The 20958-nt window shown below is 45.6% G+C and overlaps 2 protein-coding genes across 2 annotated transcripts in view; one reads left to right on the top strand and one right to left on the bottom strand.

The window, feature by feature from the left end:
• The window catches only part of JAG1 (jagged canonical Notch ligand 1), a 36149-nt gene that overhangs the window by 8673 nt on the left and 6518 nt on the right, over positions 1 to 20958 (top strand). Inside the window, exons 3-17 of the mRNA XM_005486834.2 lie at positions 3687 to 3738; positions 9141 to 9395; positions 10410 to 10470; positions 14241 to 14371; positions 14657 to 14776; positions 15162 to 15275; positions 15827 to 15940; positions 16706 to 16819; positions 17217 to 17263; positions 17759 to 17932; positions 18424 to 18574; positions 19098 to 19262; positions 19768 to 19881; positions 20502 to 20615; positions 20721 to 20834. Coding sequence (XP_005486891.1) covers positions 3687 to 3738; positions 9141 to 9395; positions 10410 to 10470; positions 14241 to 14371; positions 14657 to 14776; positions 15162 to 15275; positions 15827 to 15940; positions 16706 to 16819; positions 17217 to 17263; positions 17759 to 17932; positions 18424 to 18574; positions 19098 to 19262; positions 19768 to 19881; positions 20502 to 20615; positions 20721 to 20834 — 1840 coding nt within the window. The remainder of the gene's footprint in view (positions 1 to 3686; positions 3739 to 9140; positions 9396 to 10409; positions 10471 to 14240; positions 14372 to 14656; positions 14777 to 15161; positions 15276 to 15826; positions 15941 to 16705; positions 16820 to 17216; positions 17264 to 17758; positions 17933 to 18423; positions 18575 to 19097; positions 19263 to 19767; positions 19882 to 20501; positions 20616 to 20720; positions 20835 to 20958) is intronic.
• The window catches only part of SLX4IP (SLX4 interacting protein), an 84091-nt gene continuing 82246 nt past the window's right edge, over positions 19114 to 20958 (bottom strand). Inside the window, exon 13 of the mRNA XM_074536573.1 lies at positions 19114 to 19218. The gene's annotated coding sequence lies outside the window, so the exon portion shown is untranslated. The remainder of the gene's footprint in view (positions 19219 to 20958) is intronic.

The following is a 20958-nucleotide window of genomic DNA, read 5'->3' on the forward strand; positions in this document are numbered from 1 at the left end:
GGTGTCACAGCTGGACACCTCTGGCCTGCCATGCCGGTGTCCCCGGCGTGCGCCCTGGGTGCAGACAGGGTGTGTGTGAGCGCCGTTCTCAGGCTGCTGCTCACAGCTGTGCAGGGCGTCAGGAGAGGGCGGCTGGGCTTAACCTGCTCTCCTTGTTTGGCAGAGGAGGAGCAGCGCTCTGAATGCAAAACTTCCCACTGCATTTGTCTAGTCATGGTTTCACATGCTCAGCAAAGCTCTTGCACGCTCTAACCACAGGGCTAGGAGGGAAAGGAGTTGGACGAGTTGTGAGCCCTTTGAAAGCAGAGCAGCGCTGCAGCGAGGAGCCGGGTGTTTTAACTTGCTCTGGCCCACTGACTCGCAGAGTGCCTTCAGAAGGCAGAGCACAAAGGCACCTCCTTTGGGTGGATGTCTGGGTGAAGGCAGGGAAGAGAGCAATCAAGCAGAGAGCTTTAAACACCTGTTTACTTGCAGCTGCCAGGATTCACTTAAATAACCAGAAAGGAGATTGCACTGCTCTTTGAGATCCTTAAAAGGAACAATTTCTGATGGGTTTCAGGTCTGCACAGTCTCTTGAGCTGTATTATCAGGGGATCAAGACACAGTGTCAGTGTCTTGTCATTGAGGAAAACAGCTCTTGCACACTGATGCTTGCTTTGTTTCTTGGAGAACTTGACCATTTCCATCCTCTCCTAGCTCCACTCACAGAAATTCTGCTTAAATTTGGCCATGCTGCCTTTCAAAGCCCTCATGACCATCTGCAAAGTTTAAGGATTTGCTGTTCCTTTCAAGCTGCCTTTCCTCTCGAGCCAGAATCCCTGCCTTCTGGTCAAGCTCAGGTTTACAGTGGCTAATTGGGTGTGACTCTGGAGAGTTCACTGCTGCCTTGTTGCCTAGACATAGCTTTGATGGAATAAGGTGCATGATGTGGAATTCTTGTGTCTGGATATATATATTTATTCAAAGATGGGCAGAGGTCATCTATGGGCATGGGAAAACTTAAACCTCCACACTGTAAGCAGTCATTCCTGAGATATCTGAATCCTTGATCTATAGAGTGGGGATGATATGCGCTTCTAAAAAATCTCAACAGTGCAGCTTTGCTCAGAGCTGTTTTTTCTGGGAGGGCTGAGGGAATTAGCTAGAGGTATGTGATAGTTGGATCGTTGAAGGGGGTTTGCTACTGCTGCGAGGCTCTGGGTGTCAGTGTGGCTTTTGTTTCAAAGTGTCCCATTCTGAACACAAAGTCTTGGGGTTTTTTGGTCTTTTCCCCATGCTGAGAGGGACAGAGCCAAGGGATCAAATGCCATTCTTTGTATCACCCCTTTTCAGGACAGGCACTCTTCATTTAATACATTCAGACAAAATGAGAGGGGGCAGTTAGAAACGAGGGAATTGCCAGGGTAGGTCTGTTCCCCCTGCATTGTGTTTCCATCCAGGTCAGCTGAAGCATCTCCTCTGTTTTAACCAAACTCCTGTGTGGTAGTGGAAAGTGGTCACACAAGTATCTAGCAACAGTAGCACTCACAGCTAGGATTCAGCCTTTCCTTTCCTTAAGGGCTAGGTGTGTTGGTAAACAGTCCTGAGAACCAGCAGGGAACTGTTGCTATGAGTTTAGACAAAATATCTTCCAAAACAATTATGCAAGGCCGAAAGGAAAACATCCTTAACTTTATTGGAAGTAGTGCTAGTTGTCATAATTCATTCTCTATATCATAATATTTTTTGTCAAGCTTGCAGTAACATGTTGAGCTTGTGCTGCTTAATGTTGGTAATTAAACCACTGAGGAAGCACCCAAGATAGTGCAATCTGCATCTGTAATATGGCTCGGGAGTTCTATTCTGGTTTTGTTTGTTTGTTTTGGTTCTTTCTTTTTTTTTTTTTCACCACTGACTTGTGCAAGGACTTCTTAAATCTGTTTTAAGTGGTGTTAGATGATCGAGTTGCATTTCATTTTGGTTTATTTGATTTTCAGAGTTTCTCTCAGGTTGTCAGACTTGGTCTAGAATAGAAACAAGTAACATATAACTTTTCATGAAATACTAACCAAAAATGGTTCAGGCCAATGGAGCCTCTGCATAGAAGTTTGGGTGCATGTCTTGGCTTGCCCAGCTTTGCTTACTTTTGGAAGCATTTTCCCACAGTTATCAGGAACGGAATGGAATCCTGGTTTGAATATGAAACATATTTAGGCTATACAGCGAGCCGGTGTCCATCACAAACTGGGTTTTCATTCAGAGCCTCATGCTGTGTCCAGTCGTGAGAAAGCAGTCTGCTCCAACTCTTGTTCTCTTTTTTCTTTTTTTCCCTCCTTTCTTGTTTCCCCTCCTCTTCAGAAGTCTTGAGTTCTACCTTCCCCCCGTGCACCTCGTAGCATCTCACTCTGGGAACTGTATTTTGGTCTCTGTTACAGAGAGGCACTGCAGACCACAGATGAACAGCCTGTGACTGAACATGGACACAGTTAAGGAGAAATAAACCTTGCAATGCACAGTTTCTATGGCAAAGCATCAGAACTCTTCACGGAATTTTTATTTGTAGTGTTATTGTTCTGCTCTCCAGAAAGATGTTACATTTATTGCCTTATCTGTAGGGTTTTTTTTGTTTTTTTTTTTTTTACTTTTCAAGTCATATTTTTTGCTTATTTTTCCTCAGCTCTCTCTCCCCCCCCCCACCTCGTTCTTTCTGGAGAGGAGGTGTTTTGTTTTGGTTTTTAATCATTGTGTAAGTTTGGCTGGCTCAATGGCAACTTTGAAAGATACAGCCTGGATAATAATATCTCGGGGTAGAGCTGGAGGAGGAGATGTTTTAATGGGTCTTGTTCTCAAGTTAGGATTGAAGATAAAGGTGGCTTAGATGTAATAGCTGGCATCTTTCCAGCCCATGGAGTCACTTCAGTCAGTTTGTGCTTATGATTATTATTGCTGGAGTGCTCCAGAGCTCATTGGCAGCTTGGAGCATCTGTAGAAGGGACACGGGTGGCGAGCGGGCTTCCCTTTCCCCGGCTCCGAGGAGGAGGCTTTCTCAGCCTTTGTTTTACAGTGCTTCTCTCTCACCCCACCCCCTTCCATGTCCATCAGTGCTTCCCTCGTTACCTGATACTTGTGGGAGCTGCGATGGCCCTCGTGCACACAGAGCTTTCAAAGGGGGTGCTGAAAAGCAAAGTCCCTGGAGATTGCGCTGTCAAGGCAGGGCACAGTAATCTCAGCAACACTCCTTGCTTTCAGGATGGCTGGGGGAAGGGACATCCAGACTATTTTTCTGTCACTAGAATTCTTTTGAAGCAGTTTTGGAGAGTGGGGGTTTGGTTTGGGGGTTTTGATGCTGCTGTGCAATCCCGGTGCTTCCTGTCCTCCATGTGCAGTTGTCCCACATGCTGTATTTCGGCTGCAGTGCAGTGTCAAAGGCTGCGCTTCCTGGTTAAGTACATAAGATGCTTTAATGATGACAAAGATGAGCTATCCAAGGTGAAAGGTCTTCTAAGTCAGACTGGATAAGGTAGCTTACTGGGTTTCAAGAAGATCATGTTTGTCTCAAGCATAATCTTTTACCTATTTCTGTGTTCAAGTATCTGCTTTGGGGTAGAGACCGGAATTTTTCTTTTTAATTAAAATTGTTGACAGGTTTTTTTTCTTTCCCTTAGTCATGTGTGGCTTTGAAACTAACTCTTATTTCTCTTTTGCAGAGATCCTATACACTGCTTGTCGAGGCGTGGGATTACAATGATAACTCCACAAGTAAGTATTCCTTCCTCTGGCTTATTTAGTTCTGACACCTGTGTGTCCCGGGCACTGGGAGGCCTCTGGGAGCCTCCCCAGGCTGCTGTGAGCTAGAGCACAAGGAGAGGGAAAAGCTCTCCCCCAAAGAGCTCGGAGCAGTTCCTCAGGCTCTGCAGCAGCCTGTCTCACTCACACTGCCTGCAGAGGGTGAGTAGCTGGCTCACCTAGGCACCAGCAGGGTGATGCCTAAAAATAGATGCTGTTAATTCCTTCTTTCTCCTCTGGGAGAGTAAAAGCCAAGGGATTTCTTCAGGTTTCTTTATTTGGTTCTTTGGTCTTGTTTTGTTCTTTTTAATTAGGACCAATATTCAGAAGCCTAAGTCTTGTTCGCCTGAGACCTCTCTATAAACTCTATAAGCACATCTCAAAACTGAATGTACTGCTTTAAAAAAAGAAAACAACTTAAAATCTGTGTAAGATTTGATACCCACATCCATCTAATGACTAGATGAGAAAGAGGAGTTACTACAAGCTCTTCCTTGGGAGTTGGATGTCTGGGGGTTTGTATGCAGGGGCTGAAAAAACATTTACCAGATACCACCTGGTAGGGCTGGCTGAAAATCAAGGGTGGGGATCTTTCCCCTGGAATGTCTCTGGTTGGTTTCAGAACCGTTCTGCTCAGCTTTTCCCGTGGCTAGAGGAAGCTGCACAGGGTCTCTTGGTACATGAGCTGTTCTGCTTTTTGCCTGCTGTTACTCAAGGAGGTGGGCAAAATCAGCTCTATTTCAACCTAGGGCTTTAACAGTGTGTGTGTGGTAAAAGCCACAGGAGAGAGTGTGAATCTCAACTCATAAAGCTTTTGTTGACACAACAGGCCTTTTCCTTCAGCAGGCAGGCAGCAGCACTGTGCTCCATCTTCCAGAAATCCTACAGAGCTTCCTGCAGTCTGCTTTGGAGTGCTGAGGTGGCAGCCGTGCAGGAATGAAACGGGCTTCATGCCTCGTGAGAGGGAGGCCTTGGACAAGTGTGCGCAGTGGTGTGCTTTTATGTTTTAATTGGTGAGGGGAGCATAGCTTGGGAACTACTCTGTGCTCCTTACATTTTTTTAGATGTACATGGGGTGTCCTGCTAATTTTTCATTCCAGAAAAGCAGTTGTTGCTTGAGACAAATCTCATGGCCTGTCAGGGGTAGCCACAACCAGCCCCATTCAGCACTGTTGCCATACCTGTGATTTCAGACTCTACCCCAGCACAGCCATGGAGCAGTGGCTGGGGGATTTCCTGGATATAGAGTTATATGGAGAAGAAAGTAGATGATGCAGCAGCAGTGAAATATTAAAAATGGAAGATGCCTGAATTCAAAATGAAAGTCTTGTTTATAGTAGGATCTGGGAGTTGTTTCAGACTGGGTCTCTGCCACTTTTACTATTATTAGAGCTCATCTTTTTTCATGAAACAACTTCATTTCCAAAGCTACACAATGAACCCTTTCTTTGCTTTCATGTTCTGGAAGTACAATTGTCTTCAGACAAAATTGCCTCATTTCTCAGCAGTGCATTAGACCAAGTGCAGACATGCTCTTGCATATGTTCCTGATCTGCATTCCTGCTCCAGCTTTGCTGTCACTTACCCATCTGTCGGTCACTCCAGTCACTGCACTGCACAAAACTTCTCCTTTGTGCTGCACGGCTTGACTTAGTCAGCTTTCCCAGAGCTGCGGAGTAAGGCTTGTAGAACCAGTGAAGAAAACGATTACAACAAAACAATTGTCATCATATAATGAGACGAGTGGGGTTTTTTGATGTCCAGGACTTTCTTTTGCCCTAATTGCCACTGAATCGTAAAGACCCCATGAGAGCTCTCAACAATAAAAGTGGGTTTAGTAGGCCTTGTGTGACTTTTCAATAGCTCTGAAAGCATCCTCTGATCAATGCAGTTGTTAGAAAATCCTCGAGTGGATGCTTCCTTCCCCCCTTACATTCCACTCCTCCTACGTTCCTTTACCACATACTCTCTCTTGTCTCACTTCCAAGAGTGGCTTGCAGTTAAATTCTGGCCCTGTTGAAGTTGATGAGAATTGTGCTTTGTTGGAGCCAAGATTCAACTCAAATGGTTTTCTTACTCTGGTTCTTGTCTGGTTGCCATCTTGCTACTGTTGCTTCATACATAAAGCTAATGGGCTGACATTGCATCTCAAACTGTGTCAAAGAGCTATTGTAAATTACTGGTATCAGTTGCATGTGAATTCCAGGCGGGCATAAGAGACTTCACAATGTAAACCAAGCCGTGGCTGGAAGTTGTCTGAAACAAAGACTTTCAAAAATAACTGTGCTGTCCTTGGCCACCCAAACTGCTCAGAGAAGTCTGGGCTCTTTCTGTTGTTGTTTTTTGCTTCCTGATGCTGCATAGTTATAATTGCCAGACATTGGAGCACTGAAAGGCAAAGGTGGGCAGTCAAAATAGCTCATTTCCTTGTGTCTAAAACCTTTGATACAGTTGCCCACTGAATAAAAAGAGGGATTTATGGCTTTGAAGTGCAGCCACAAGAAGTGAATAAACCCAACAGAGTCTCTGACAGTGGAGTGTGGAGCGGAAGCCCGAGATGTACAGAAAGCCTCTCTCTTCCACTTCATCAATTTCTAATGGGTTAATGCTTCCTCTAACCTTTCTATCAAAGCATGGGGTTCTGAGTCAGATGAAGGCAGTGGAGTTCAGAAGATCCCTTTGTCTCAAGCCTGGCTGACTGCTGCTTTTTATTTACTTAACCATTCTGCAGTGTTGGGAGTGCTTCCTATGAAGCTGAAAGTGTGGCTGGTGCAGGCTAGGAATGGCAGGGTTGTTGCAATGCCTCCCCTGGAGTCTGGGTCAGCACCCTTGTGTAAGTGCACTCTGACAGGTGGGAATAGGCAAGGGTGGAGGAGCTCCAGTGCAAGAAGGAACATGCCAGTGCTTCATTGTGAAAACTGTGGGTGCTGGCTAATGGAAAGGGAGCTTAAACCCGTGAGGCTGTGTTTGAATTCAGCTGGATGGGGGTAGCTTTAAAATGTGTATCCAATGGGAGGCATTTTATCCCCAATCCAGAGGGAACCTGCAGCTGGGTTTCATCTGAGCACCTGCAAAAAAAAAATGAAAGTCCAGTGGGCTTAAAAGGGCGTTTCCATTTGAGTTCAGGCTGTGGTTAAGGTCTCTGAAGAGCTGATGGCTGGAGTGAGAGGTCACAGACCTACAGCAAGGACAGGCTTCCTGATGAGCTGGCAGATAGGAGAAGAATGGAAGAGCAGAGGCAGAAGGAAAGATCACTTTTTCAAGGCAGCTCCCTTTCTGATGCCAAGGACTGAAATAGTTGTCAGTGGTATGTTCCCAAGGGGGAACAGGAAAAGACTGGAAAAGCAAGAATGAGTGTGGGGGTGGAGGTGGGGGGGCTGGTTTGCAAAACTACATTGAGTGTCGTTCTCCTTTTCTTCTGCCACTTGCAGGAGAGGATAAAGTTGTTCTACTCACAAGGAGCAGGATGTCTTATGCACACTCGGTGTTTGGGGAAGTGCCTTTGCTTTCCAGCTGTGCTGTGCATGGAGTGTAATCTTGGCAAGTGCAGCAGAGCCATCTCCAGCACGCATGAGTGGAACTGTAATTGCCAGACTAGCCCCATTCAAGCCGAGCAGATATGCATCTGCTTAAGTACCTCTCAGAATTAGTCAATAATCTTGCTGATGAGATCTAAGAGCCTTACACCTGCACAGCACAGAGCAGTGATGTTGCTCTGGATGTACCAGTATGGAAAGGTCCTCAGGCATCCACATTACCTGTGAATGGGATTTAAATTAATAAAGGCCTGCCTGCATTTGAAAGTCTGACACATAGTTGTGGAGTTGGGGGCTTAGTGCCAATGAATAATAAAAACTGATTTAAATGGAAAAATATTATAGAACCAGAAATACCAGAAGGTGAACAAGAAGTTGTTGCCCTTAATTTCGCACTGTTAACACCTAAGGAATGCTGTAGTCTCAAGTCACAAATGCCCCCAAAAATAGGCAGATGCTCACGACATCTGAGTCTTGACACTCTTTTGTTAAGAGCTTTGACTTCATTCCAAACTGCAGGACTGCAGGCAAGCAGGCAGGACCCAGTGGTGGATCCATAATGGTATCTGAGGCTTGAGAAGTCTGTCAGGAAGTTCTTTTTTTTTTGAAAGCTGCAAATCAAAGGTCCTTAGCAATACATTTAAAAGTATCTTAGATTAAAAACTGCCCATGTGTCATCTTATGGCTTTAGTAGAGACTTCATTAGTCTTCAGCTCTGCCTTATGTAAAATCCCAGAAGGTTCTTTGTAGTTGTTGGAACAACAAGTAGCACATCAGTACATTTGAATTCTTAACACTCAGAGGTGCCAGTACTTCACACGCTGCTAACACATCACTGGCAAACTGCCTTCCTACCTCAAATTCTCCTGTCGCTGGATTATGCTCCCATGTACTCACTGTTGGTTTTGAGCTCAGTCTGTGAGGATATTTTGGCTGTTGTACGATAAACTTTCACTCAGCAGTCAAGTGCTGGGTAGCAGCAGGTCGCAAGGCAGCGTCAGATCGTTTAAGTCACAAGACCTGGACTACAAAGTGAAATACCACAGATATATACAATGTTCCAAGCAAATGTGAAATATTGTTATTTCAAGCCATAATTCAGACAGTTGTATGGCTCTGAAAGCCAGAAGACTTTTGCCAGAACTAAATGTCAAGTGCAAATCTAAACTGTAAAATGCTCTGTAGAGAGGAAGGGGATCCATAGCACATATATGCAGTAGTTTGAGTCTTCTGCTTTGAGCTCTGGTCATCTTGACTTTGTACTCTCAGGTGCTGTCTGAAGACAGGGCTTTCATGGTATTTGTCAGCCAAAATCTGGTGAGATTGCCCATGTCATCTGAATGCTGAAATTGATAGTTTTCAATTCAGTGTTTACACATAAGGAAAAGGCTGCAAACCTTTGGCAGTGCCGGTGTTCAGCCTGTGGATGTGGCTTTGTTAGGCTATTGTAGTATGTTGTTTTTGTAAATGCTCCAGTTGAAAACAAAACTAGTGCCATTAATGGAGGAGCAGGGGAAAACACATTTTGTACCAGTGTGTTGGAGCTGAATTTTCTTTAGTCGTGAACTGTATGAATTCTTAGTGGATGCCCTTATGCTGCAGAAGGGGTAAGCGATTGGCAGTAACTGAACAGTGCCTTTTGATTTCGAGCTTGGCTCAGTTTGATAATGCTGCATGTGTGTTTCAGTTAATGGTCTGTAGCTCCGGGGCAGCCTTATCTGAGTGTCTGAAGCAGAGTTAATAAAACCAGCTGGCCGCCCTGCAAAGCGGGAGAGCTGTGCTGTGGGGTCAGTGGGCAGAGCTGCAGGGAGGGTAATGCTGCCGTGTCCGTGCCTGCAGACCCCGACCGCATCATTGAGAAGGCGTCGCACTCGGGCATGATCAACCCCAGCCGGCAGTGGCAGACGCTCAAGCACAACGCGGGCGCCGCGCACTTCGAGTACCAGATCCGCGTCACCTGCGCCGAGCACTACTACGGCTTCGGCTGCAACAAGTTCTGCCGGCCCAGGGACGACTTCTTCACCCACCACACCTGTGACCAGAACGGCAACAAGACCTGCCTCGAAGGCTGGATGGGACCTGAGTGCAACAAAGGTTTGTGACAAATGCTCGGCCTGCAGACCGGGGGCACTGGGAGGGATTTGAGGGCGGCCTGTCCAGGTTGCATTGGGTGGTAGATTGTGCAGACAGGGGGCTACGGACTGATGGGACAGTGATCAGCTCTTTCCACAGAGAGCTGGGGGCAGGAGAAGAGTAGTTTCTGCCTTGCCTTGAAGTCTCAGAGAAGTCTTGGAGAGAGGCCTGGGCACTTAGCAGATGTATTCTTTCTCTGATTATCCACATCTTTGCCCTTGGGAAGAAAACCCAGCCCACTGACTTCAATGGGAGTTCTGCTGCTGACTTCAAAAAGGATTTCCCCTTTGGTGCAGAACTTCAAGACAAGCAGGAAGGAGAGACTTGTTTTAGAGCTGACCTGGCAAGTGTAAAGCTTTGGTGTTTGAAAAGTCTCAGGCTTGTTTGTTCCACCTGAGATCATATTCAACATGTTTACTAGGGAATGGCTGCTACCTGGGTAATTGGGGAAGGAGAAAGCACGACTTAGGAACAGACGATCAGCTTCTCTTAATGACTGAGTTTACCTGCAATTTGAATTACTGCTCATCTTGCTATCCCATCTGTTCAGAGATACAGCCAGAACTAAATCCAGAGTAGTTAAAAGCTGCTTTGAATTAGGTGTAAAGCCAGGGAAAGTGGTCCAGATCACCTGCAAAAGAGAGAGAAGAAATCCTGTAGACTCCAAGTGACCTGAGCTCTGCAAGGCACGATGGTTTCTGCCACGTGAAAACAGCTCTTTGAACAGTACTAGGAGTGATCCCTCTGCAAAGTCAGAGGAACAGATTTCCTACAGAAAGGAAAAGCTGATGGATTTCCTATCCCAGGGAGACACCTTCCTTGGTTTTCCTTCCGGTAGACTTGATAGGAGATACTGGTTAAAAGCTTGGATTCAGCAGGATTACAGTGCTGCTAGAGATTAAAACTTTCCCACGAGTGTGGAGGCGCCGGAAGCGGGCAGTGTGCTGATACTCTCCTTTTTTGTTGTTTTAACAGCTATTTGTCGTCAGGGATGTAGCCCCAAGCATGGTTCTTGCACAATTCCAGGAGAGTGCAGGTAAATGCTTCCTATCCCTCCTTGCTTTCCCCCCACCCCTCCCCAACTAATTAAACAAGTGATGCTAAGCACAATAGGACTGGGGAGGGAGGGCGTTTTGGAAGTTGTGGTTTTGAGCAAGACACATTATTCATGCTGACTTGCCCAGAATAAGGGGGGGGGGGAGCAGGCTTTTAATGCACTGATAATTTTAAGAAGCTTTTGGTTTGTGAAGTGGTGGCACTGAGGGAGAGGGGGCTATGGGATAAATCGTGTGAATGCTGCCTAATGAGCACTAACTAATTGTTTCTGCATAAATAGTGCAAATGTTTGGTGGCTATGTTTTTTCCAACAGCCTGATTAATAGTTTTTTTTCAATTCCAAGCCTGAAGTACAGTGTGGCTTTTCTCTCTTCATCTCCCTTTCAGTGTTTCCCCCTCCTTCCCTCCCACCCCCTGGTTTCTTCCATCAGTAGGCAAAAGTCAAGCATTCTTTAGAATGGGATTAGTTAAATCTCTGGGTTCCTTTCCCATTGTGAGCCTGGCTCCGAGTGCTGAGAGGTTAATGGCTGGGATGAAATCTTGTCAGTGGGCTCTGATGAATGCCGAATTTTGTTGCTGTGCTTTGAAGTCCCTTCTGTCCTGGCAAGGAGACAATGGAAAGCAGATTTTATCCATAACCCAACAATTAAATAACTGGAATGCCTTAAAGTATGCAGCACATATTTACAGCACAGGGAAGTCTTGTCCCTTACCCTTAGAGGGGCAGTGAATATTAAATGTGGGCATTCTTTATCAACGGGCAGGTTCCAAGTTGCTGCATGTAACCCTTTATCATTTCTGTTTACAACTGAGAGCTTCTGAGGTTACAAAAATATTCATAATGATCCTGTGTAGGAAGGGTTAAAAATGAAGTTTGGGTACTTCTAAATAAGACTCAGACGTTTGAAGGAATAGAAAGTAATTTTTTCTGCCTAACAGGCATATTGGTGGATCCTGTGTTGCTGGAAACCTTTGCATGAAGTGGACTAGAGTTCCTACAGGAACTGGATCTGGAGTGTCTGGCAGATTATTCTATAAGAATTCAGCCTAAACAGCTGTAGTGGCTCATTCATTTTCTCTGCTTCTGTAATTCATTCTTCAAAACAAAACAAAAAAGAAATTACCAGGGAACCATCTGAAAGTGAGGTGGAAAGTAACCTCTCATCCTCACAGAGCTGTGGCAAAGTGAAAGTCCAGCCAGGGGATGAACTGTTGTCAGTTGAACCGTGATTTTAATGTTCAGCAGCACTGATATAAGCTGGTTAACCCCCAGAGCACCAAATCTAAATCTTTTTTAATTAAAAAAAGCCTAACAAGTAGTAGGAAGTGGGGGGGGGGAGGGGGGCAGATGGTGAGAGGAGCATATCAGTCAGGGCTAACAGTGATTTGTGCTGCTGTCATCAGAATAAACATGCCTTGTAGGGGTTGCTGTCTCCTAGTCAGAACAACAGGCTTTGTTTCCAGATTTTTTTTTCTTCCCTTTCTCTTTCTAAGTCTGTTGCCTCCCACTCACTGCCCAGACATGCACTAGTGCTCTTATTTACTTAAGGTGCAACTTTCCCACACTTGATTTGCATAGTCTTGAAACAATGCTGTCCTTCTGGTGCTTTCAGATAACTTCTGCTTGCCAAGTTAGACCACTATCTTTAAAGTGAACACAGAAACATGATTTTATTTTCTTTTAAGTTTTGATGAGTCATATAGCCTGTATGCTACAAATGCAACAGGGTTTAAAAATAACATCCGAGCAGAAACTGCTCTGTGTTCTGGTACAACAGACAACTTGCAAATGTTCTTAAAATATCCTTTTCCCTTTCCCTGCCAGTCACTTTCTTCAATGCAGGCCGGCCAACTAAACCATTTTTTACTCATGAATCACTATACAAGGAAAGTTAACTTTAAATTTCTCATGAGAAACTGCTGCATACATATTATTAAACCTCAGTTAGTACTGTGACTCTTTCTCTGGAATTGATATGCCCCCTTTTTTTTTTCCCCTACATGCCCATAGCCTTATCCAATTTTGTTTGTTATGTTTTGAAGCTGATGTTTGAAGTAGTACCTTTGGCTCTAAAGTTCATTATTTTTTTTTTCCTGTGTGGTGTGGGGATTATAAATTATTTTGCTATTTTTACACTTGTTCTAAAGAAAACAAAACCCACTACCACTTTGATTTGATGGGGGTAAAATCAATCCTCAATTTGGATACCTGCTTTTGCAGGTGAGGTCCCTTAGTTCAACTTGTGTGCAAGCTCACAGGCAAGTTGCTTTGTATGCAACACAAATTAAAAGGGTCTGGTCCTAAATTTTGATCTTTGTGCATTCTCAGTACATGCCCTGTACAGAAGGATTTCCCAAGAGGTACTTGAGGGGGGCTGTTTTGCCTTATCTGGGTTTTTTCATGTTCTTTGCACTGACTGGCTTTTTTTAACACACACGCTAATAAGAATTTCCCCTTGACTTTGAAAAGGCTGCTATTGTGATAGCTATTAAAGAAAAAAAGTTAATTAGGATGCAGTTTGTCACCTGAGATTTTTAGAAGGGAAGTCAGACTTACCACTGGCTGTGTGTGATTATCCATTGGATAGATCCTTCTGGCTTTTTCCCATGAGAAGAAATTGCCAGCAGAAGAATGGTGGGGGGTTTTACAAATAGAAAGCTTAGCTGACTTCTGTAGAGCTGAGGTTTGTTTTCATAATTTAGTGACAGCTTAGTGCATAATTGCTGCTGATCAATTACTCTCAGGACCTGTTAATGAAATACAGTACCTCAAAAAGCCCTTGCTTTTCATTTTCAACTTGTTTTGCTTGTTCCTATCTATAGATTCACTTTAATATGATGGATCCTTGGTCTTGCTAGTGAGAACTAAATGAAAGCAAAAATAAGCTTTCCCTGAAGGAGGCTTTACTTCGAAAGAACATCTATCTTCCTTTTAAGTAGAGAATTCAGGTAGCTCATTGCTGGTGACAGTAAAGAATTCAAATAGTAGTAAATTCTCCAGACGTGAGTGTTTCTCAGAATTGGACATGATTTAGTTGTTCCCAGCAAAGAGGTTATTAGCAGAAATCAAACCCAGAAGCACACTGACAGCTGATCTCTGAGCACGTGTAAAGCCCTGCCGTGCTCTCTTCATCGCCGACTGTGGCCCAGTCCATGCTGGCCCTGTGTGTGTCTGCATTCAGAATAAGGCTGCCTTCTGATAGAGCAGGGAACTCCTCGTGTTTTGCTGCTGCCTTGCCAAGGGCTCAGAGTTGCTGCTTATGGTTTTGTCTTCCTGCAAACCCAGCGTGGCTGAATCGCCTGGAACCTTGTATTCATGAGGATCTCTGCAGAACTATTGTTTCCACTGACTTTTTCTTCCCCCCCTCAATTTATAAAGCACCCTGTCAAAGTCCAGAGATTGATTTGTAGTGCACACCCACCCTCTCTGCCACATTTATATGAGGCTCCAAAAGAGTGTTATTGTGCTGAATGGCCTCATGCTGGTTTTCTCAGAACAGTTATTCTTTTGTCAGGAGGCCGGCAACAGAGACCTTGGCAAAACTACCAAAATGTTTGTTTACAAGAAACCATCAAACAATCCTTGAATAGCTACTCCCCTCCCCTCATCCTGCCCTTCTCCCCCACTTCCCAGCCTTTCTTCAAGCTTTGGAGTTGCACACTCACATCTACACAAGGCAGTTACGATGAGTTTGGGTTTCTTTCCCTGTTCTGATTTTTTTTTCCCTTTTTTTTGCTCTTTTACTGAAGGTGTCAGTATGGATGGCAAGGCCAGTACTGTGATAAGTGCATTCCACACCCGGGATGTGTCCATGGCACTTGCATTGAACCATGGCAGTGCCTCTGTGAAACCAACTGGGGTGGCCAGCTCTGTGACAAAGGTATGCTAACGCCAGAGGGCCGTGTCCCACGGGGTGTCAGCGCTGGCAGACTGTGCTCGTGGGGCTCAGTGAGCTGCTGAAACGTGCTGGCAGCGCGCTGACCCTCAGCTCCTGCCCTCGGCCCGCTGCTCTTCAGCATGGTTAGCATCTGTCCTTAGCATGTCCCCGTCCTGTCCCGCTCCTCTGTGGGCATGCATTCTGTAAAGGCTCTGGGAAAGCACAACAAAGCATGTGGGGTATTCCTGCAACCTTCCGGCCTGGCTTTAACATCCTCCCCTCCTGCAGATCTGAACTACTGTGGAACCCACCCGCCCTGCTTGAACGGTGGTACCTGCAGCAACACTGGCCCTGACAAATACCAATGTTCCTGCCCTGAGGGCTACTCAGGACAGAACTGTGAAATTGGTAAGTGTTGGCTGGAGCTGCTGAGATTAAGCACCACCTGACAGTTAATTCTTGCCAGCTTTTGGTGCCTGGTTTTGGATGCGCTGTATGAGATGGAGAAAAACTCAGTTTGTAGCATACCCAGCCAGGGCTGGGTACAAAGATGCAGCCTTTCCTGTTCTCATGCTCTGTCATGACTGTGTGGTGTCTCTGGACATCAGCCTTCTGCTCACTGGGGCAGTCACTGTGTGGCCGTGGCCCCAGCAGGTGCCAGTCGGTGTGCTGGTGAGCTTAGCTGGGGCGAGACTTTCTGCCAGCCTGGAAACTCCTGGCTCTTGCAGGAGCAGGGGTGGCTTGTGGTGGCACTGCTGTGGCCTCTGCCTGATGTCCTTGTGTCCCCGTGCAGCGGAGCACGCCTGCCTCTCCGACCCTTGTCACAACGGGGGAAGCTGCCTCGAGACATCCACGGGATTTGAATGTGTGTGTGCTCCTGGCTGGGCTGGACCGACCTGCACTGACAGTGAGTCCTTTGCAGTGTTTATTCAAAATGTGTCAGTTTGCTGGTTTTGATCAGTCCTTCTAATCCCTCATCACCTTACAGGGCAGACTACTTAACCTTTCCCAGCCTGGGCATTGCTTTCAGCAGCCATTTACACCCCTGTGCACTCTCTTCCCCCTTGCTTGTGCCAGGGGTTTTGTCAGCTTACTGGGGAAGGAATAGCCCAAAGCCTCCTGAAAGAAGTGGAATGCTGGATTTTTGTAGCATTCTAGCAGGTTGTTAAAAATGCTGCTCTGAGGATCTTGCTGGATCCAAATAGGACTTCCATTTGCAAAAAGGCCATGGGGTAAACTTTTCCCCCTGTGCATTGAATCCCTTTTTCACATTACTCCTCTCTTTAAGTGAGGCTTTTGCTGAAATCAAAGATAACCTGTAAATTCCAAGTAGAAGTCCTGTTGTTCTTCTGTTCCTCAGGGAAAACCTGAGTAGCAGCAACCATTTGTCAGACTTGTCAGTTATTGCCATTGTCAGTCTGGTAGCGGAGCTAAGCCTCTCCTTATTCTGCATTACAGATATTGATGATTGTTCTCCAAATCCCTGTGGTCATGGAGGAACTTGCCAAGATCTAGTTGATGGATTTAAGTGTATCTGCCCACCTCAGTGGACTGGCAAAACATGCCAGCTAGGTAAGAACTGCTTTCTCTTCATCCAGTGTTGTTCCAGAGCTGGAAAAGATAAATACAAAAGGGATCGTGGTCCTGCATTACTCATGGTCATGTTTCTGAAGCCTGTGGATGTATTTTGGCACATTGAAGACCTTCAGTGTCTGTTTGCAGGACTGAGGTCTAGGTCAGCGTCCAAGAGCAGTGTGGCTTCCATCACCTTGCTTCTGCATGCTGGCACTTGAAGGAAATAGTTAACAGAGACATCCTTCAAACCAGAACTGCCCTGAAGTGGGGAGGCTGCATGTTGTGCCTCCCAGTCCCGCCCCCACACGTGCTTCTCTCCCTTAGCCCTGTGAGAAAGTTGCTGTATCTCCTCAACCATGTCAACTCCTCCAGACCCAGGAGCTCCCAGCTGGGTTCCAAAATGGGGATGATCTCACTCTCACGGAGAGTGAGCTGGCTGCATTCTTTACACAACACACTCATCCCAGTGACCAGGCTGCAGCATTCCTCCTTCAGAATGCTCAGCTGAGATGCGTGTGTGGGGGCAAGTTGCTCTTAATGAGTGCCTGGGTAATTGTGAAATAATTAGCGTAGCCTGTATGTTCTAATTGCAGAGAAACTGAAAGAGCCTTCAGAGGCCGATGATGATTGACTTTTGTTCCTTCAAGTCACGCTAATCCCGGCTGTATGCTGCAAGTTCCTCTTAGCTCTGGAGGAACTGCTGGTTATTGCTGGGGTGTGGGCTTCTCCCTTCCCCCCTGAACGTTCCCCTTGGTTTTCCAGATGCCAATGAATGTGAGGGCAAGCCCTGTGTCAATGCCAACTCCTGCAGGAACCTGATTGGCAGCTACTACTGTGACTGCATTACTGGCTGGTCTGGCCACAACTGTGATATAAGTAAGTGTCCATACCCTTGGGTTTGTCAACAGCCAGCTCTTTGGGCATATGTGCCCCTGAGTTCTGAGCTCAATTTAAACACTGGGCAGAGCCCCAGCAGTTGATGTTTTTAGAAAGGGAGTAGTTGGTGCCGAATGAAAATACACAATTTTATCAAAGTCATTAGCCTGTACCATAGCTATATTCTGATAAAGGGACTAAAACAATGATGTGAAGTTTTACTGCCTCTCCTAGAAGAATCGCGAAAGGTTTCCCACCCATTATAATAACCTTATCTCAAGGAAGGCATGCAGGAAACTTGACAAAAAGTTTATCTAGCTGCAGTTTTAGAGAGACCTGAACTCTCTATCTAGCGTAAATATATTTTTGCCTTCTAACTGTGCTAATTTTATTGCAGATATTAACGACTGTCGTGGACAATGTCAGAATGGAGGATCCTGTCGGGTAAGCTGTTCTTGTTTTACCTTGGTTTCTCCAAGGCTTGCAACGGTAACTAAAACATTTGAACCTAAGCACAAAAAGTTTGGAAAATAGCAAATAGCTGGTGCAAATGGTCATGTCCCCTTGGGGGAGGGCCTATGTCATGCTACAGCATGTTGAGATATGTCTGTAGAACAGTAAGGGAAAAAAAATATAACTTCAATAAATGACTCATTTTCACTGCCAATGTCACCAGTGAACGAGCTGGTGGTTGTGCAAACTACCTGCTGGAAATGCAGGCGCTTCCCTTCAACCTGTCAATTAATGTATTCTGCCTGGAAATTCAGAATGTGAACTGGGACTGGGTGGTCTGTGTGTGTGTTTGGTTTTCTCCCCCTCTAAATATTTTGGACATTGAGATAATTTTTTTTTAAACTTTTAAAAAATTATTTTTCTTAATAAGAATATATCAAAGGAGGAACAACATTAACTCTGAAACTTTTTTATGTTCTTTCCCAGGACTTGGTTAATGGTTATCGGTGTATCTGTTCACCTGGCTATGCAGGAGATCACTGTGAGAAAGACATCAATGAATGTGCAAGTAACCCTTGCATGAATGGGGGTCACTGTCAGGATGAAATCAATGGATTCCAATGTCTGTGTCCCGCTGGTTTCTCAGGAAACCTCTGTCAGGTAAGAAGGCCGGGTGAAAGGCAGGCCCTCAGCCAGTGCCATTTGTTCCGACGCTCCGGATCTGAGCACGGAATGCCTTGCATCCAGTGAAGCATAGTATAAAGTTTTACTTGATATCGCTGTCAGTCTGCCAAGAAACTGCTTGATTAATATATATTGGGGCGGGGGAAGAAACCAACAAACCCCTGACAGGCTGTGGAGGATTCTCTTTGTTAAGCAGACGACAGAGTTTGCACGTCAGGCTTTGTGGAGCTCTCACTATTAACTTTGGCAGTTTAATATCGAGAGTTGTCTGCCGCAATAGTGGCGAGCGGGACTGAACTCTGTGTGCTATGAATGATTCTTTGAGGCCGCAGATAAAAAGGTCAGATTCCACAATGTCAGCCTGTCGTGGTGAGGGAAAGCCATGATAAACCTCTTTCACTCAGCTTTCCCTCGCTCCCTTCCCCCCCCCTTCCCATTTCCCTTCCCTCTCTGTGCTCTGCTTACAGCTGGACATAGACTATTGCGAGCCAAATCCGTGCCAGAACGGCGCCCAGTGCTTCAATCTTGCCATGGACTATTTCTGTAACTGCCCCGAGGATTACGAAGGGAAGAACTGCTCCCACCTGAAGGATCACTGCCGCACCACTCCGTGTGAAGGTTCGTGTTGCTTTGGGGGTGAAGGGCTGTGGCTGCCAGTGGTTCCTACCCTGCCCTCACTGGGGCCCTAATTCAGCTCCAGCAGGGGAGTCACTGCAGTAGCTCTGCTATAAGGAGGCTGAATTTTGCCCTCTGCCTTAGGCCTCTCCCTGTGTGAAAAGATAAGTGATATTTGTAAGTATCAGCTATTAAAGACAGCATTATGTCCATGTGGACAGAAAGCACAGGTAGCAAATAGCCTGATGCATTTATTCCAGGCCGTGGATGTGTTCCAGCAATCATCAAATAAGATGCTATGATTATTTTATGCACGGTTGGCAGAGTCCAATGTTATTTTAAAGCAGCAAACATATTTGTAGTCATATGTTTATGGTTTCACTCGATGGTCTTAAAAGTCTTTTCCAACCTAAATGACTCAATGGCACAAGTGTCTTCTAAATGTCCGTGGCTGGAAGTGAAAATGTTGCTCTTGAGGAATTGGGTTGCATGGGTAATTCTCATGTGGGTCTCTGCTTTCCTGCAGTAATTGACAGCTGCACTGTGGCAGTGGCTTCCAACAGCACACCCGAAGGGGTTCGCTACATCTCTTCCAACGTTTGTGGTCCTCACGGGAAGTGCAAGAGCCAGGCGGGTGGAAAATTCACCTGTGAATGCAACAAAGGATTCACCGGCACCTACTGTCATGAGAGTAAGAGCAAAATAGAGAATCTGTTTTACTGTCCCCCACTCTTACTGGGCAAAGATTCCATCCTTCCCTCCCAGACCCCTTTTTTTCATTGTAACTCAGTGAACCTTGGAACTGCTGTAAGTTTTCATATCCCTCTTGGGCGAGGCAGAGTGGAATTTGCTAGGCCTTGGGGAAGGTTCAGAGCCCTGACCCCTCTGGCCTTGAATTGTATGTTGTTGAAAACCTCATGTATACAAGATCTGAGGGAGTTAGTAGTGGGGTTTAACGTGGATCTTAAGGACTCCTGAATTTTTTGTTTTTAATAGTGACAGGTTCATCACCTTGTGCAGTTTTTTACTCATTTGTCATCTTGCTTATAACCCTTCCTTTCCAAAGGGTATTATGAGAAATGGAAGTACTACCAAACAGTCTGCAGTAAGATAATGACTCCTAGTAACTGTACTTCTAGTCTGACCTTTTTTTCCCCTCTTTTTTTAATCCTCTTCTTTCTTCCCAATTGTTGCAGATATCAATGACTGTGAAAGCAACCCCTGTAAAAATGGTGGCACTTGCATTGATGGCATCAACTCCTACAAATGTATTTGTAGCGATGGATGGGAAGGAACATATTGTGAAACGAGTAAGTTATCCATGCTCCAGCACACAGAAGAATCTCTTGGGAAAACATTGGGAAGGAATGGCTGGGACTGTCAAGATGACAGTGACCTATGTCAATAAACTCTGCTTCAAAGGCCACAGAGGACTAGGTCCTCCCACCAAGTCCCAGTCTTTTGTATTGGAACTAAGCCCAAGTTACAAAGCTGGACTGGGATTAGGGCCTGGCTCTCTCACTATTGAGTTTCCTGCTCTGTCCTTTGGATAACTTCCGGGAAGAAACCCTTTGCATTAGTAGATGCCACTTTATGGCCTGTCTGCGTATCATACTTGCATTTTGTCAATCTCAGGAACAGGAGAGGAGTTGAGCGCTCTGCTTCCTTCACCTGACTAACAGGGTAGTTTATGTAATAGACCTTTTCACTGAAACAAGATTACAAACAAAATGAAAACAAACTGGAGGACTGGGGTGAAACACTCTTCATCTATGTGACAGTGCTTAAAACTTTAAAATACTGACTTAGGCATTTAATCCACAATTGAAACACAGGCCAAAATTAGGGGTGGGTTAGGATCCTTTCAAGCATTGTGTTTGTCAGTTCTGTAAACACTACTGAGCCTGTTTTCTCTCCTTAACATATCCAGATATTAATGACTGCAGTAAAAACCCTTGCCACAATGGAGGAACTTGCCGAGACTTGGTCAACGACTTCTTCTGTGAATGTAAAAATGGGTGGAAAGGAAAAACTTGCCACTCCCGTAAGTTCAGCATTTCCAAAACATACCAGACGTGCTCTGATAGGCTGCATGAACTCATTGCCCTAAGGGAGCACCAGCATTAAGGACAGTTTGGGTTTTCCACAGGTGACAGCCAGTGCGATGAGGCGACGTGCAACAACGGGGGGACGTGCTACGACGAGGGGGACACTTTCAAGTGCATGTGTCCTGCAGGATGGGAAGGAGCCACTTGTAACATAGGTAAATAGCCTGCACAATCGCCAGGAAGCAGATGCAGCGCTGCAGCTCTGACCTCAGCTGTTCCTCTTGGCTCAGGCTTGAGGGCTTTCTAACAACTGAGCGGCAAATGTTGTTTGTGTTACAG

The sequence above is a fragment of the Zonotrichia albicollis genome, chromosome 3, assembly GCF_047830755.1.
Source record: "Zonotrichia albicollis isolate bZonAlb1 chromosome 3, bZonAlb1.hap1, whole genome shotgun sequence".
NCBI classification, from domain to species: domain Eukaryota; kingdom Metazoa; phylum Chordata; class Aves; order Passeriformes; family Passerellidae; genus Zonotrichia; species Zonotrichia albicollis.